This window comes from Pseudoliparis swirei, chromosome 6, assembly GCF_029220125.1.
Source record: "Pseudoliparis swirei isolate HS2019 ecotype Mariana Trench chromosome 6, NWPU_hadal_v1, whole genome shotgun sequence".
In the NCBI taxonomy this organism is placed as follows: domain Eukaryota; kingdom Metazoa; phylum Chordata; class Actinopteri; order Perciformes; family Liparidae; genus Pseudoliparis; species Pseudoliparis swirei.
This window is the reverse complement of record NC_079393.1, coordinates 10134156-10150492: the sequence shown is the minus strand read 5'-3', so window position 1 is coordinate 10150492 and position 16337 is coordinate 10134156. Positions and strand designations below refer to the sequence as shown.

General features: G+C 43.5%; 1 protein-coding gene across 3 annotated transcripts in view; it reads left to right on the top strand.

Moving 5' to 3' along the window:
• reln (reelin) overlaps window positions 1-16337 on the top strand; it is a 92461-nt gene that overhangs the window by 35163 nt on the left and 40961 nt on the right. For all 3 annotated transcript variants that reach the window (XM_056416793.1, XM_056416792.1, XM_056416794.1), the window contains exons 3-4: window positions 713-851; window positions 11029-11099. In XM_056416793.1, the coding sequence (XP_056272768.1) occupies window positions 713-851; window positions 11029-11099 (210 nt within the window). The remainder of the gene's footprint in view (window positions 1-712; window positions 852-11028; window positions 11100-16337) is intronic.

The window sequence follows — 16337 nt, the reverse complement described above, 5'->3', positions numbered from 1 at the left end:
GGGAAAAAGAGCAAAGTGGAAACGGTGGAAGAGGCGTGAAGAAGAAATAGTAAACTATGGTACCGATGGATGGCAAAAAATATCAGTGGAATGACAAAAGATCAAATGAGTGAGTGAAGAAACGAGAAGCAAACGAAAAGAAAGGCGGATGGAATAAGGTGAATATGTGCACTGCAGTGTGCAAAACTAGAGACATTGGTATAGATATCAATACTCTTACTTCATGCAGGTTCTTGTGGCTCTATCTTAGTCCATTGGCTCGTCACGGTGAGAGTTGGCAACCAGAAAGAAGAGTCCATGAATTAAATATAATAATTTAAACAACATCCATGTTTTATTAATTGTTTGCCTTTAGGTGTGGCTTTCTGACAATGCATTTTATGAAGGCAATATAGTTGGATGAACACACACCACTGGCAGGCGAGAAAAACACAATCTCATACATGAGCTACTGTACCTTGCTTGACATGGCCTGTACAGTGGTAGGTGTGTGTGTGTGTGTGTGTGTGTGTTAATTAAGGGACATATCCCCATCTTTTAATTCAACGGGCTAACCAGTGATGATAATGTAACGTTTACAAAGATAAACGCAGACATGACATGTTCTATGATTAATGATACAAGTTGATTTTTCATACTGTGATGAAACAAATGAAAATTACTAATGAAATGATTGGTTCAATTAATCTTTTTGTCCTCCTCCTCCCTTCAGGTGTGATGCCAGAGCGCCAGTTTGGTGGAACCCAGTTTGTTTGCAGTGTGGTTGCTTCCCATGTCAGCCACCAGCTCTCCACCAGCTTCAGCTTTGTCTGGATCGCTCCACCACCGGGCACTGGCTGTGTCAACTTTCTGTAAGTCATGTGTGTAAGAGAATGGCTGAGGGAGAAAAGGACAGACCGCAACAGCTGCCACATGTCTAACTCAGACATCGAAGTCGTTAACTGTTATATAAATATCCGTTATTGTTGCGTGGCTGCATATTGACCCAGTAAGCCCGAGTGAGGTTTATCAGCTGACATCATGGCCGTTGTTTTCTCTGTCAGCGCCACGGAAAGGATGTGAGAAGGCCATCCTCTCAGCAAAAGCATCCACAATGACTGGAAAGAGGTGAAACTGGGGACAGAGACGGTGTGTATGTGTGTGATGGTACTGTCCCTGGCTCTGCAGTGGTAGGTCTGAATGGGCTCGGTCCGGCCATTGGAAAATGTGTGAGTGGTTGAACAGATCCACCCATTCTCAGAGGATGGGTGTGATCCGGACACACACACACACACACACACACACACACACAGACACACTCTGGTTCACACAATGCACTTCTTCAGTGGTAATAATTATAATAATAAATAAGCTGATTCTAAAGTAATGAAAACACAACAATTTTTAGTTTCAGGGGATTATACATGAATGTAAACATAGTTATACATAGTATTATCTATTTTGGCCAATAGATCCCGCTAAATCATACAAACTGTTTTTTTAATCTGGAATTTGTCCCAATTCAACCACCGGTTGCTCAGGGACACTTTCTATCTGTCTGTCTGTTTGTGCACAAATGCCTGATTTATGCATTACACATCTTTGGGGAAACCATCCTGTAGATATGACTTTTCGATACACTGCCCCCTACAGTTTGGAAGAATATTTGTTTCCCACACGGAGCACAAAAGCTTGTTTCCTCGTCACAATTCCACAGCAGCTAATGTCAAAGTGCGACCGTCCGTGAGAAAAGCACAAGTGGGGCTTGACTTGCTGTGTTTCCCTGAAGCTTACATGTTGTTTGATGGGCCTACGTTGGAAAAAGATCGAGCTTCATACGTTTGAGAACAGCCTTGGTCTTTCCCGTTTCTCATTTGCATTCCCCTAGTTCAGTTTTGTCATGCTCTCCATCATTTTCTCCATCTCAATCCTCTAACTCTCTTTCCCTCTCGTGCTCTTTGCTGGTGACTTACAGCCTTGTGCTGATAATCAGTCAAAATGCTGGAGAAGTGGAGAGGAAAAGGAAAGACTCCAGTAACTCTCCCATGCAAAGTCACAGCAGCACATTACAAAAAATTTCGAGAAAGTGTGTTTTTAAAATGAAATCTGAATAAATAACATACAATCATATAATTGATAGTCAAATCAAACAGCAAACTAATCCCTTGTTTTTTTAAATAAATTGCAAGTCATCGTATTTCAAGATTTGAAAGACTTTGCAAATTACAAATCAATGTTTTATAGAAACCACAACTAAATTAAACAATTTGGCAGTCCTCAATGCATTTCTGGAGGGACACGATAGACTATCAGACAAAGACTTTTATGGACAGGGATTCAGCCGGGGAATTTGTTGAAGTGGAGCTGCCATTTAAACAATATCCACAGAGACAAACAGATTGAATGGCTTTTTTTGTCTGCCAGCAAACACATTTACTGTTGAGCGTGTGTCAGCTTACGAGGATTGTGCGTTTCCTCAGTATTTGTGTGCCGTCCATGCGTGTGCTTTGTGTTTGCGTGTGAGTGTAAACCACGGAGCAGCAGTGTGCCAGTGCTGATGACAGTGTGGCTGGCAGGGGGCCACAACTGTATGACAATAGGGGCCCCTACGGCTGACCTTATCAAAGTCAGCCAGTCACACTCCAGCTGGCGGGAGACTGCTCCTTTCACACACACACACAAACACACTTACTGCACCTTGTTCCAGTTCACAGCTCTCATCTCCACCGGTGGGGTTCAGTGACCTGACACCGGGAGGAATTCAACAGGAAAGGCCCTTGTGACCAAAGCCAGGGCCATGTTGGGTGCCATATAATGTCAGTATTATTCCTCTTAAGGTCGAGTTGTGATCAGACAACTGTCAATTTTGCTCCCTGTCATCGTTTCATGAATAAGCTCACCTAAGAAGTGTTTTAGAGCAAATCTTCCAATCACTTAAAAAGGCATTACAAAATACGGGTGTCAGTGAAAGGGCATTTGTCTTGTCCATACACAATGTAAATAATGCAATGTTCTGCCCTTGTCCATAGTATTCCTGCCCTGATGGATACACAGACCTCTTTCTCTCCATGAGTAAAGGCACAGACATCGTATGTCCTTCACGGGGCTGGGGCTGATCGGCCGCTGCATTAATATAGGGCCTGTGAGCAGTTTTATGGCCAATATTGTGGGAGTGTTCCCGGTAACAGATCGCTAGCAGGAGTGTGATGGAGTGCAGTGACGTTGGCATTCAGAATAACTCATTTTCTGGCCGGCTGTAAATTGCCACCTAAAGAGAAAGGGAGGCCTTGGGAGAGAGGAAGAGAGGAGAGGAGAGGAGGTGGAAGAACAGGGAGGACACACACACACACACACACACACAGACACGCGTACATCCATGAGTGAGAACCAATCAAACAATTTAAACTCAAACTTGGCGATTTCAATATCATTCCAGTTGTTTATCGAGGAAAATGCCAACGGACATCTGCTGGTTCCATCTACTGACACAAACAAGCTGATTTTCACTGTAAATTGAAGATGTAGTTGTTGTTGTTGTTGTGTAACAAATAACAATATTGAATAACTCAAACATGTTGTCTTTAGATCGGGGATTGTAATGAGTAATGTTATTGATATTTTATGACATTTTATAAACTTAACAATTCATTAATTGATTAATTATGGAAAAATAGCCAATGTAATAATCTGTAATATAAGTGATCATTAGTTGCGGCCCTAATTTAATACACTGTCATAAGTTATAACCGCAGCTATCACGGTGGGCCAGGATCAAACCTTTTCTTACGTACCAAATATTAACAAACAAACTCGAGCTTGAATGATTGCACACAACACAGTTGTGCCCCACTTCTTATTCTTCTTGCTCAGACATGACAGTCCACGCCACGACACAATCTACTGCATGCTTTGCTGCACTTAGCAGAGGTGAGAATGGTTCATAGCTTCATCTGGCGAATGCAAAGATGCACTGGTGTCTCGTCCTTTCTTTGCCTTTATTCTGCTTCACTTACAGCCCCAAGGCAGTCAGTGTGTGTGTGTGTGTGTGTATTTGTGTATGTGTGTAGATGTGTGTGTGTGTGTGTGGGGGTGTAAGAACGTGAGATGTGTTTTTGAGCTGCAGTGTTTTCCTCTGTCCCCCTGTGGTACTCAGTTTCCTGGTTGAAGATTGTTTTAATTACTGCATGTGATTCTCCTTCCCAAAATATAAATGCATTTGTTTGCGATACTACGATTACCAGTTGTTCTTTTTCTACATCTCTGCTACATGTGGTTCTTGTGTGGAGTCCTAGACAGTTTGTACCACTTGTAGGAGCAATCAGGAGGAGCAATCCAAATCGGGTGAGGAAGGGGAGGTGGGCACTCAAACACTGATCGTCCTGTTCGCTGTAATTTAAAAGGAATGGTTCCTTTGCTGTAATTCTGCCGACTTTTGTTGTGTTCAAAGTAGGCAGGTCTGTGTGAGCGTGACGTTTGTGAGACACACACAACGGTCCACCGCTGCACGCGAACACAGCTTGGTTCGGCTGCTTTTGTAGAGAGGGCGTCGCTCTGAGCCAACGTTACGTGCGTTCACAACTGTGTTCCTAGCAGGCGGCCGTCATCCACGCTAAGAAGCCAGAGCCCACCCGCAAAACATCATTCAGGTGCGTGTGTCCTTTTTGGAAACATGACAATTCTATCTTATATAAAGGGATCAATTAAACTCGTGAGTTAACCTTTCCATTTCATGACAATAATGGGTCCTTAAGCTAAAGCCGTCTGGTGATTCGGACAGACAGATGGACAGCTTGTTATATTAATCTGAGGTCAAAGGTCAGAGTTCAGACGTCAGGCTGACAGATGACCTATCTCAGCCGGCACCTCAATTCTCCTGGTATTAGTTTTATCCATTGATTTCCTATTTTTCAAGTCAATCTTCTGTTGCGTTTTAACATAAAATCTGTGGTTAATGAGCTCCCCTCGTCATTAAAGCCCCACAGTAGCCTGTGGCTGTGCGACACATTCACTGGAGACATTGGGCCCGGGAACATGAATGAGTGGTTCAAGGTGATCGCATTTTCGCATTGTAGATGTAGAAATATGGGGTAGAAATCTGAAGCATGACAGAGCACATAAATCCGGTCCACTTTCTTTTCTGCACAAACCGACTAGAGCTGCAAATATGACACAGCCGTCCCATATAATTCCAATTTTCATATAGCACACGTTCAGATATAAGACAGCAACTCTTATATCTCTCATATGCCTCCCTTTTTAAACTTTCCTAAACTTTCAACATTTCAGTTTTTCTGAAGTTAACAGTAAATTAAAGTTTAAGAGGCTGCTTGACAGATCACAAGGCAGACTCCTGTTGCTGTTGCCCCTGAAGGGCTCTGCATCCATGATATTGTCTTATTTCCCCAGGGATGGTTCATGACCCCTGTAATGAAATACATACACCTGTGTACACACGCACACACAGACACACACACACACACACACGCATATATATATATATATATATATATCAATATTACACATCAGTGCTTTGATCAATACTGCCACAAATTGTCTCCATCACATCTGTGCAGCGCCACCATCGCAGACTCATCAGGAGGTCATCATCCCCCCTGCTAGGGCGTTGACCTCTCCTTATCAATTTAAGGTTAAATAGAGCGTGGAGATTGAAATGAAAAAAGAGGGCGCTTGATTATGAATGCAGCAAAATGAACCATGCTCAGGGGAGAGAGGGGGGGGGGGGTCTTCTCCAGATGTCTCCAGTATTGTTTGAGAAAGAAATTGTTCTGTTTCTGAAAATGTGCTTCAATGTGTAAATTACAGACATGACTTGTTACAGGGTTTCATCTCTTTGTTGTTGACTCTGTGTAAATACGTCCACGTCTGACCCTCACTGACAAATTCAGGAAGGGGAGACAAAGGTTTTAAGAGGCTGATTTTCTCAGATGGCGACAGCAAATCAACAGCTTTTTTAGAACCTTTTTTTGGGGCATATTTACTTCTTACTGCTGTTGTTTTCCTAATCCTCCTCATTATTACTCACTAACTGCAGTTAAGGTCAATTGCTCTTCTCCTGGCTGTGTACTGAGCAGTAAGTGTGCTTCTTCTGGCTGTATTTGGAGCCGTAACTCTCTATGACCCTGTGCTAACAAGCAGGTAATTTGCCAAACAACTCCCAAATCCCTCCTCTGTGGAGCTTCATTAAATTTGCATGTTCTCCAAGAGGCTTTTTTCAATTAATTAATTTAGTGTAGTGGGAGGGGAAGGGGGGCGAAGTAATGTGATACCGAGAAGCCAGCCCCGCCTCTTAAAGCCCTGATTGGTGGGGAAATATCAAGGCTGGTTTTAAATCAAGAAACTCCTTTACATGTCATCAAAGCTCCTCAGTGATCTTCTGAAGCAGTGCATTATTCCCTCTAAGTCTCATTGTCCTGTCTTCACTTCTCCATCTTCCTGCCGCTTCATTCTTTTCCCCGTTGTCCTTGATTGCTGTGCCATAACCACAGCTGGTCCTCAACATGGAAGATAAATCAACCAATTAGGGTGTATTATTTTAAGGGCTAGGTCCAAATGCACCAAATCAGTGCTGGCTACTGGAACTGCGCCCCATTGAGGCGCCTCATATTAATCATGATTACCAACTAGCCTCGTGAGCTGGGAGAGAAAAGTGGCTTTTAATTGGGATTTTAGGAGAACGGGATGGGAGAGTCGTCTAACGAGGGGAAAAGAGCAAGCCGACTTGTGTGTTCTCCACCCTCAGATGTCATTGTTTGTGTGGCGAGAAAATAACATCAGTTCCGAAGGTTTGTTTGTGTGGTCAGTAGTCAGTGCATATTTGTGTCTTTAAGATTGCAGTCTGTATATTTAACTACATGTATACCAAACGGCTGTAGGGTAAATCAACCGTCCCCGCTGTGTGTGCGCTCGCTTGCGTTTGTGTGCGTGTGTGTAATGTATGTGTGTGTGTGTGTGTGTGTGTGTCTTTGTGTGTGTGGTTAGCAGGAATCTGTCAAGCTTGCTCCTGAGGGATACTTATGGCCGACAGCAACATGTAATCTAACATGGAAGACATGCTTGGTAATTACCCACTCCAGGGCCTTTTGGGAGCTCTTTGAGTGACAGCCTGTCCATCTGCATACATGTTAAAGCTCATATGTGGCTTGGGAGTGAGTGAGTGAGTGTGAGTATGTGTCCTTGTGGACTAGATCTCGTATGCCTCGCTATTTGACAGCAGATTGTGGACTTTGAAAGACAAGGCCATCTAACCCCCGTCTCTATCTCCACTGACCAAATCCCCATCCCCCTCCCCCTCCTATCCTCTCCCCCTCAATTCATCCATATCTCTCTCTCAATCCTCCTCCTTTTTCTTCATCTTTCTCAATCCCTCCCTCTTTCCCCTCTCAGATTTGCTCCTCTCGACTAATGAGAGGGTGGAGGATGACACTTATTTTCACAAGATGAATGATCCCTCGCATGAGTATTGGGGAGAGGAGAACACCAACATGTTACGCTCCCGAATTGCTTCCCCCCCCCAAAGTTAAAAATTAACATTTAGATGTTCAATAAATGTTTTGTGTGTATCAGTGCTGTTCGTCATGTCTGTGTGTGTGTGTGTGTGTCTCCCAGAGTGGAGGCGGTAATGGGAGCCCCACGCTGAGGAGCCACTGGAGTGTGATGGCAGGACAGACGCTGGCGTCGCGCTACGATGATCACACACTCTCTCCGACTAAATGCCCTCTCCTGGCTACTGTTATTTAATGACATACACGTTATTAAGCCACACATAGTCAAACCACTCAAACACAAACACACACCTTCAAAGGAAAAGCACTCTTTCCCACTGAATTGATCTCTTCAGTCATTGTGTAGAAGATGCCTCTGTGTTTATTGGAGGGAAGAAAACAACATAATTAGAAACAGAAAAGTGGGATTTTCAGAGGCCCTTCTGCATAATTGCATATTAAAAAGGCCTCCCTCAAAAATACAACACAGCATTCACATTGTCGTGGTATTATAGTAACTGAGCACGTTCACTGATGTGCTGTACTTAGCTCAAATGTTTAGGTACTTTTACTTTACTTGAGTATTCTTTATACTCCACTACATTTATCGGACAGTTGCTTTTTTCATTAACATTTTACAACAACTAATCTATGATCAGTTAATCAAATTTGATACATTGTTACAGATACAGTCCATATAATAGTTACAACTAGCGCCCCCACAACCAGCTACAACATTGAAATGGGATTATGCATCAGTAATATGAAAATTAAATTGTTTAATATTTAATGAAATCTTTTCGACGGACCATTCTGCATTATATGTACTTTTGAAACTTGTAGTACATTTTGTTGATAACACAACAGGGGGCTCTATCAAAGTATCTGTCATTCGTTGAGGTTTACTTTCACAGATGTGTGCGTGCGTGTGTGTGTGTGTGTGTGTGTGTAAAACACGTGTGTTTGGTGAAATGTGCTCTTTGATAGAGCCCCCTGTCCCCTGGCACTGCACACAATGTGTTTAGTGAACTTGAGCTGGGACTGTTTAGTAAATATTTAAGAGCCTTGTTCCTACATCCCCACCCGCTGTTCGTTACGCGACATCTTTTATTCATAAATACCAAACTCAAATTACTTTTCACCCAAATCTGAAATATGAGTGTAATTAAGTATGTTTTGTCCCCAGTGCTGCAAAGGCACAAGAGCTCTTTCCTAATTGATGAGTGGCCTATTCATTATTTATGAGCTGAGATGCACGTGTAAATGCCTTGGCACCCATAAAAGGCCTGCGTATGCATGGGGGGCCAGGGTGGGGCGGAGGCGCGAGGCAAAAGCCGCATGAAAGGAGGACTGAAGCAGGAGAAAGTCTGCAAAATGGATGTGGCACTCACTATATTGTGTACGCCCCCATACAGTGTTGCTCATTTTCAATCTACTCCTCATATTCTTGGTCCGTGTTGTGACACGGAATACATTAACTGGGTGTGGCACAGCACGCACGCATGCAAACACACATACACACACACACACACACACACACACACACACACACACACTGTCTGGATTGCTTCCGTAGAGTTTGACATACACTGAATTTGAAATCACAATGAGGTTATTCAGACCTCCACTTTAGATAAAAGGAAATGTTATGTCATGCCTCTGGGTCCTGGGAGTAGCCTGAACACTGAGACAACCACACGGTTGTCCTTACATGGCAGAGACCAAGAAAAGAGGCCTTTTATTTCCACCAGTGCTCCTTGAAGGGACTTTCTCAGTGTGTGTGGGTGGCACACACAGTTCTGTGTCAGTGAGTTTTGTGTGTGAGCCTGCTTAGATTTACAAGCCACAGATAATGTTCATAATTAATAGCAAAGCCAAATTACATCATGAGAATTTTGTCAGGGAACCGACAGATGAGACAAGACTCCAACTGCTCTCCTCGCCTTTATGGACAACACTGCAAGCAGTCAGTGAGGAAGCACGTCATGTCTGCTTTATGTGTTTGACCTTAAACCCACTCCAATTGTTTCCCTCTGTGTATTACGTGGGGAAAATGCATGTTATACTGCCGCACTGTGTAATACTGATTTTACTAGCCATCTAAAAACGTAGTGTTGTCTCCCCTTTCCCTCCATGGGCCTCTACACAAGCCATTATACTGCTGCCACTGACTAGAGGGAGCTGCAAGGGCTATGGGCTCTAAAACATTACATTATTTTCCAATAACTCATTTCAAGGACTCTGAAAATTGCAGTTTATTCTATACTCTTTCCACCTCAATCTGTCCCCTGTGTCTGAGCTTTAGGATTTTATTTTCATGATGTTAACACTTTAAACTATAACTCATATCCAATTGTTTTGACATTATAACCTCTTATTACTATATAATAATAATTATTATTATTTTTGTTTTGTTCGTCTCCACCTTTCCCAGTATAATTAGAGCAGATCTCTTTCTTCATGGCCACAGTATAGAGCATGTCTCAGTGTCTATGTAAAAGAAACCACTGCACCTGTTATTTCTCCCTCTAAGATTGTTAAACATCTCTCCATTTGCAAATGAATAATTAATTCATGGCTACCAGAGGACACGTATATATTGCATTCCATACATTCAGCACGCAACACAAAGTTAGATTTCCTTTGCATGCAAGAAAGAGTGCAGTTCGGCAGTGCAACTGACAGAAGGTATTTAATAACCCGCACACTCTATTTGATATCTTATAAGCACAAAACATTATTAGTAAAAAACTAATAAACAAGTGATCTGTGATTGCTAGAATGTTGCTCGGATCACTCATCTCAACGCGGATGTGGATGTTTTCATAAGGCTGATAGCCTTTTAGTATCGGGCAAATGGCAATGTGCTGTTATGGAAGATACTTTTTTTTTAATAATCTTGCTGTGCACGTTACCTATATGGATGGAATAAAATGACAGATCTGTTGGAGAAGGCTGCACAGTTGTCCAGCACGGTTGCCTTAGAGAAGGAGGAGCCTGGGTTCGATTAAGTGGCATGTTCTCCCCGTGTCAGCGTGGATCTTAAGCTTCATCCAAAGACATAGAGCTTAGGTTGACTGATTACTCTAAAATTATACTTTTGGGGTTCAGGAGCATCTGTCATAGGTGTGAAAGTTAGCGTGAATGTGTGACTGTCTCTGTGTGTCATACCTGTGATAGTCTGGCGACCAGTTGGGTGAATCCTGCCTTTGCCCAATCGATCCGATCAGTTGGAGAATTGCATTTTGAGGCGGTATCATAGTTCATCTTGATTTTTATATGGCACAAAAAATGTCTCTTCATATCAAAACATTTGACGGTCCCTTTTTTTTTCTTGTTGTTTTTCCCTCAAAGTCACATCGTAATGAACGTCATAAAATGTCCTCCTTTACGGATGATGCCTTCACACATTTCGGTTTTGTGGGAATGCTGTGCTGGATTGATCTTCATATATTAAGGACGGACCAGTTAACTTTCTCCTAAGTGCTGTTTGTGTTGATGCTCTTTTTCTCTCTCTCTCTCTCTCTCTCTCTCTCGTTTCTCTCAGAGCCACAGCTACATATCGGGGACAGATCCTTTTCAAGGATGCTCTGGCCCAACAGCTCTGTGAGCAAGGAGGTGAGTAGCATCAGCATGGAAGACATATATCCTGTATATATAACCCTCCTCCCCCTTTATGAACAAAACAATACAATAAATACTGCACTGGCAGGAAGATATTCATATGTGGATATACATATATGTTGACAACCACATGTGCAGCAACATATATACATACCGAACACCCATCTCACCGCCCATTACTGTCCATCATATGCACAGATTGTCAGAATATGGATAACACATTATGGTCGATATGCTTCTTCTTCTTGACAGTGGCATTGCTGCACTTCCTGGCTCTCTTTCTGCCTAATGATGTCGCCAGTGCCAGAGATATGTGGATGTCCTATATTGCCAGCTTAATTTCAGTTCATGCTAAACTCAGCTTTTTACTCCTCTCTCTCTCTCTTTCTGCCGGAGATTTACGCGTTATGGCCTTACATCTACTTTCTGTGACAGCCTTAAGTAGCTATTGTCAGACAGTGTAGTTCCACTCTGCATGCTGAGTGCATATAATTGCTTGTTTACAGGAAAGAAGCCTCCACCTCACTCAAGAACTCCTCCTTGTAGATCATGTGTGACTTTTAATGCTTAAAGTTGAGAAGTAAACTAACTGCTGCTGGAGTCTTTTCACAAACTGTGTCAGGGGGAAAACAACCACATTTCAGCCTTAAGACATACTTAGTCTTCATTAGAAACACAATAACCTCTTGGCGTGTCTCTGAGGACTCTTCATTTCAAGTATGTCCCTCAGCATGTCATTGGACACACGACCGAGGACGAGAGCACAGGCAAGGAAGAGAGCGCTCAACTTCATGGCCTAATGCCAACGAGAAAAGATGGCGCCCAGAGCCCTCAGTCAGGCCTGGAAGGGTGACAGAAAGAGAGCGACACGGCGCTTCTCCTCTGTCTCCTTGTCGAGAGCTCATCCTCTCACCACCACTGACACGCTGGCCCGGTCTTCTCCCTCTGCAAATGAAATATCTGAAGACAGCAACAGTCCCTTAGTGGTTTAGTGCCAAGGCCCCGCAGTGACACTCTGACTCACAATGACGAACAGCAGACGAGCTGGAAAACAGAGATTTAGACCTCACAAGGCCTTGAAGGTGGCGCGTTGTGAATGGGAAGCAAATAGAGAAACTAACAGTGAGTTAATGTAATAAATGTAATCTCCAGAGACAATGGACAGGTGTGAGAGGGAGGACAAGTGGGGACAATGATAATGAAACATGTGCATTCCTGAAACCTGCACTGATTTAGGTGAACGTGCTTTCTGTTTGTTTGCACCCTCATCTTGGTGTCAGCTACAGAGACACTTTAAACTAGATTATTTTACAAGATAATGCAAAATAAAAAAAAATAAAAAAACAGGATTAAGGACTATCTGAACAGTTGAATATCCTCTTACCGAACTGCTAATTATTTCAATCGATGCAATTTGTTTTAGTTTTTTTAGTCAGTTATTTGTACTTTTATGCATGAAACTTTTCTGCTGTTGTCTTGGCCCGGACCAGGACTTTTAATCTTAATGGGACTATCCGGGATAAATAACGGTTAGATATAAAAAACAATATATAATGAGAAAGTTGGAGGTCATAAATTGCAGGTGATTTGAGGTTCGGGAGAGGAAGAGGGGGAATTAAACATCTTAATTAAAAGAAAAGTGGGAAGGAGACGTGAGCGGGTGGCTGACCTTGTTGTAGACTGTAAGTTCTTTAAGGCCAACAACGCAGTGCTCTCTCTGTTGCTAAACCAGGCCAGGAAATCTGAATTACAAATGAGAAATGAACATGCCATGGGCAACAGCAACCGAGATAGACAGAGGAGAGATGAGAGAAAGGAGTAAACAGAAATGGGCTCGATCCTTCCTGGTCTGTTGTGGATATTTACCCAACAGTGACACACATCATCATTTACCTCCTCAGTCAGTTCCTCTTCCTTTTTCCAAACTCAAACCTGAAACTTCAAAAGAGCTTTGCCGATAGTAAAAGTCCTGAAAATGGAACGTGTAGGGCTGTTGACATGAAAATGAAACTTGAAAATTACTGACATACAAATTGTGGTGTGGTGCAGCCCAAATATCATAATAATAATCAGGCAGAAATGCATAACTTGTGTTTATTGTCTTAGTTCCCTCAGTCAGACTTGCCGGCGGGTGAGGCAGAGGCCTGGAGACTTATATCTTCCAGTGGGATCAAATAGGCTGCTGTCCAAAATGCTGCTGCACCGGGGCAAAGAGAGTGCAAGTTGCTTTGAGCAAAGTTACTTCAAATCTAGGCATTAGCATTCAAAGTGGAATAATAGATATACTGGGCCAGCTCAAGCCCCTTCAGAAGTTCATATGCTTAAGACTCAAGCTTTGAAAAGCTGGAGAAATGAAAGCTATCTAAAGCAGGGTTATGATCCATGGAGGAGAGGGAGGTGAGGAGGAAAAGAGAAAGGAAGAGATGGAGAGAAAAGGGGCAGGCTGATCAAATAAGAAGGCAATCAGGGGCGATCAGCCAGGGTGAAGACTTTTAAGAACAAGTGGGCACATTAGCCCTGGAGATGGAAATAGAAGGGGACATTGTCGTGGGAATTTGAGCTTGGGATATAGATTCTAATGTGAATACGAGATTTAGGGATGACGAATGAAGAGGAGATATAAGCCTTTAACTCACTGTGTGTACGTCTGACATGCAGCACTTTGTCTCTCAGTAACAGAAAACCTCCCGAGTGTTCACAAAGACAGGTGTTTGTTTTAATGTTTCCACTTTGGAGCCCCTAAAAGCCTGCTGAGACGTACGTAAGGCTGTGTGTGTGTTTGTGTGTGTGTGTGTGTGTGTGTGTGTGTGTGTGTGTGTGTGTGTGTGTGTGTGTGTGTGTGTGTGTGTGTGTGTGTGTGTGTGTGTGTGTGAAATTATCCTTCTAGCATGGTTGGGGGCTGCCCTGGCACACTGCTCTAACAGCCACTTTCTGCTGTGCCTGTTCTCCTCTTCACCCCATTCCTTCATTCAATGTTCAATTCATCCCTCCAACTTCTCTCCCAGTTTGCTTTGATTGACACCCCTTAACTTTATTCAACAACCAGCACAGAAAAATACCCATATTTTACTTGTGGATTCAGAAGCCCAAACTAATAGTTGCCTGACAAATGCTGCTGCAACCACATTAAATGCACACCACAACAGAGACGTTCCTGGCACCAATCAGCACATTGCCAGATTGTTTGGACAGGCTCCGAGAGATGCTTTCAAGCACGATGCGGCAACATGCAAATTAGGGCACACTTTTAAAAGACCGCAAGTATAGGAACTGACAGGCAGGAGGTTTAAACCGAAGCACATTTCCACGGCTACGCAGCGACCATGACAAGTCTTAGTAAGTCCATACGAGAGGAGCCAAGGTGGAGAATAAGGAGAGGTAGGGGTGGGCTACGAAAGGATGCTCTGTGCTCGAGGGTGGAGGGCTGTGGGTGCTCAATGGCGCTGCAGGCCGTCCATCAGCTCTGCCCAGCATCGCCAGGTCCTCTCATTTCCAGTGAAGGAATAAATCAGGTCCTTATGGGCCTGGCTGAGTGCACTGCACCCCAGATGGATTATTAAAGGGACATAACTCAAAGAGGCCACTGCTCCCTGAGGGACGCCTGATCACAGCCCAACAGAGGAGCGACGAGTGGCCTCCCCTCTTCCACCTCCTCCAGCCAGCCTGCTGGCCTGGCTGAACGCCGGCTCGCCTGACATCACTCATCGTTCACCAGCAAGAAACCTTGAGACGTCGCTATCTCGTCTATATCTCCTCCCCTCTTGCATCCTGACTGCCTCCTCTACCACTCTTTTCTCCAGTTCTTCTCTTGTCTCTCATCCCAGTGTTCTTTTATTTCCATCTTAAATTAATACTGTCCTCTTTTGCTTATTATTTGTTTGCGTAATCTGAGTTGGAATTACCTTCATTATGAGATTTAGCAAGCAATGGGAGATATGTGTAAGAAAATGCGATTTGTTTCTCTAATGCAATGGCAGCGAGGAGATGTTTTTGAAGGGGGTATACACACAAACAAAAACAAAACAAAAAACTCCTTAATTCTATTTACTTTGAAGAAATCTCGTCTTTACCTTTGATTCCACCTCTAACCACAGCTAGAAAAGGTAAAACGGAGATTGGAAAATATTCTTTCTTCTTTGCTGGTCTCCTCTACACTCACCTATGATTATTGTAATAATGCCAATTGAAGCCCACGCGAGGCCCTGGTTTCCACTGGGTGGAGTGAAGTGGCTCCTATCGAACCTTAGGGAACCATTTCCCTTCTCGTCATTGTAAAAGAAAAAACAACAGCATCCCGCGGCCTGGTGAGTCTGTAATTGCAACTGGCACTTAGACGGAAGCAGCGCAACTTCAAACGCGGTTAAAGTCGTCAGAGATGTGAGTCAGACGAAAGGGAAGACGAGCAAGCGAGAAGAGAACAAGGGAGATTGGAAGGGCGGGTGCAGTTTACAGGGTGGGGAGAAAAATCTGAGAGGAGATTAGAGTTGAAAGATGGAAAGAAGAGGGGGAGAAGATTTAACTAGACTTGTGCCCTGCACTTTTAGTGCCGATATGTCTGAGTCTGCCAAAGCTGATGCTCATTTAGTCCCACTTGTATCATCACCAGCACCCATATTAGTCCCGGAATAGTTTATTGAGAACAACCTCCTTTTTCTTGCATCTGTATATATGTGTGCATGCGCATATTAGCAAAATAGCAAAGAAGGTTGGGTTAGCTCTGGAGGGGAAAGCCGTGTGTGTGTGTGTGTGCGTGTGTGTGTGTGTGTGTCCCTCTGCCTGCTTGTCAGTATAAGCTCTGGCCAGGGAGATACAGGCATTAGCAGAGATGAGCTGCAAATAGAGGAGGCAGTAATTGAAGTCTTTAAGAAAGTGAGAGGGGATTAATCCAAGTGAAAGCAGCGCCACTGTCTGCTCCCGATGCGCAGAGAGAGAATGACTGAGAAAGAGAGAGTGTGAGAGAGAGAGAGAGCGCGCATGGGAGGGGTGGGCATGAGGGCGAGATTGGGAAAGAAGGAAAGTGAGAGAGATAGCAGGAGAACGTGATGAAGTGTGGAGAAAGAAAACTGTAAATGAGGCCTTTTTGGAAGCTTGAAGGGATTATCCACCCAAACAAAAACCATCTTTTGGGCCTTTTTCCAGCCAAATGGCCTCACTAGAAAGACTGAGAGAGATTGCAGAGAGCAGAATACCAACCAAGCACTTATTACCGTATGCCACTCTGAGAGGGTGGAT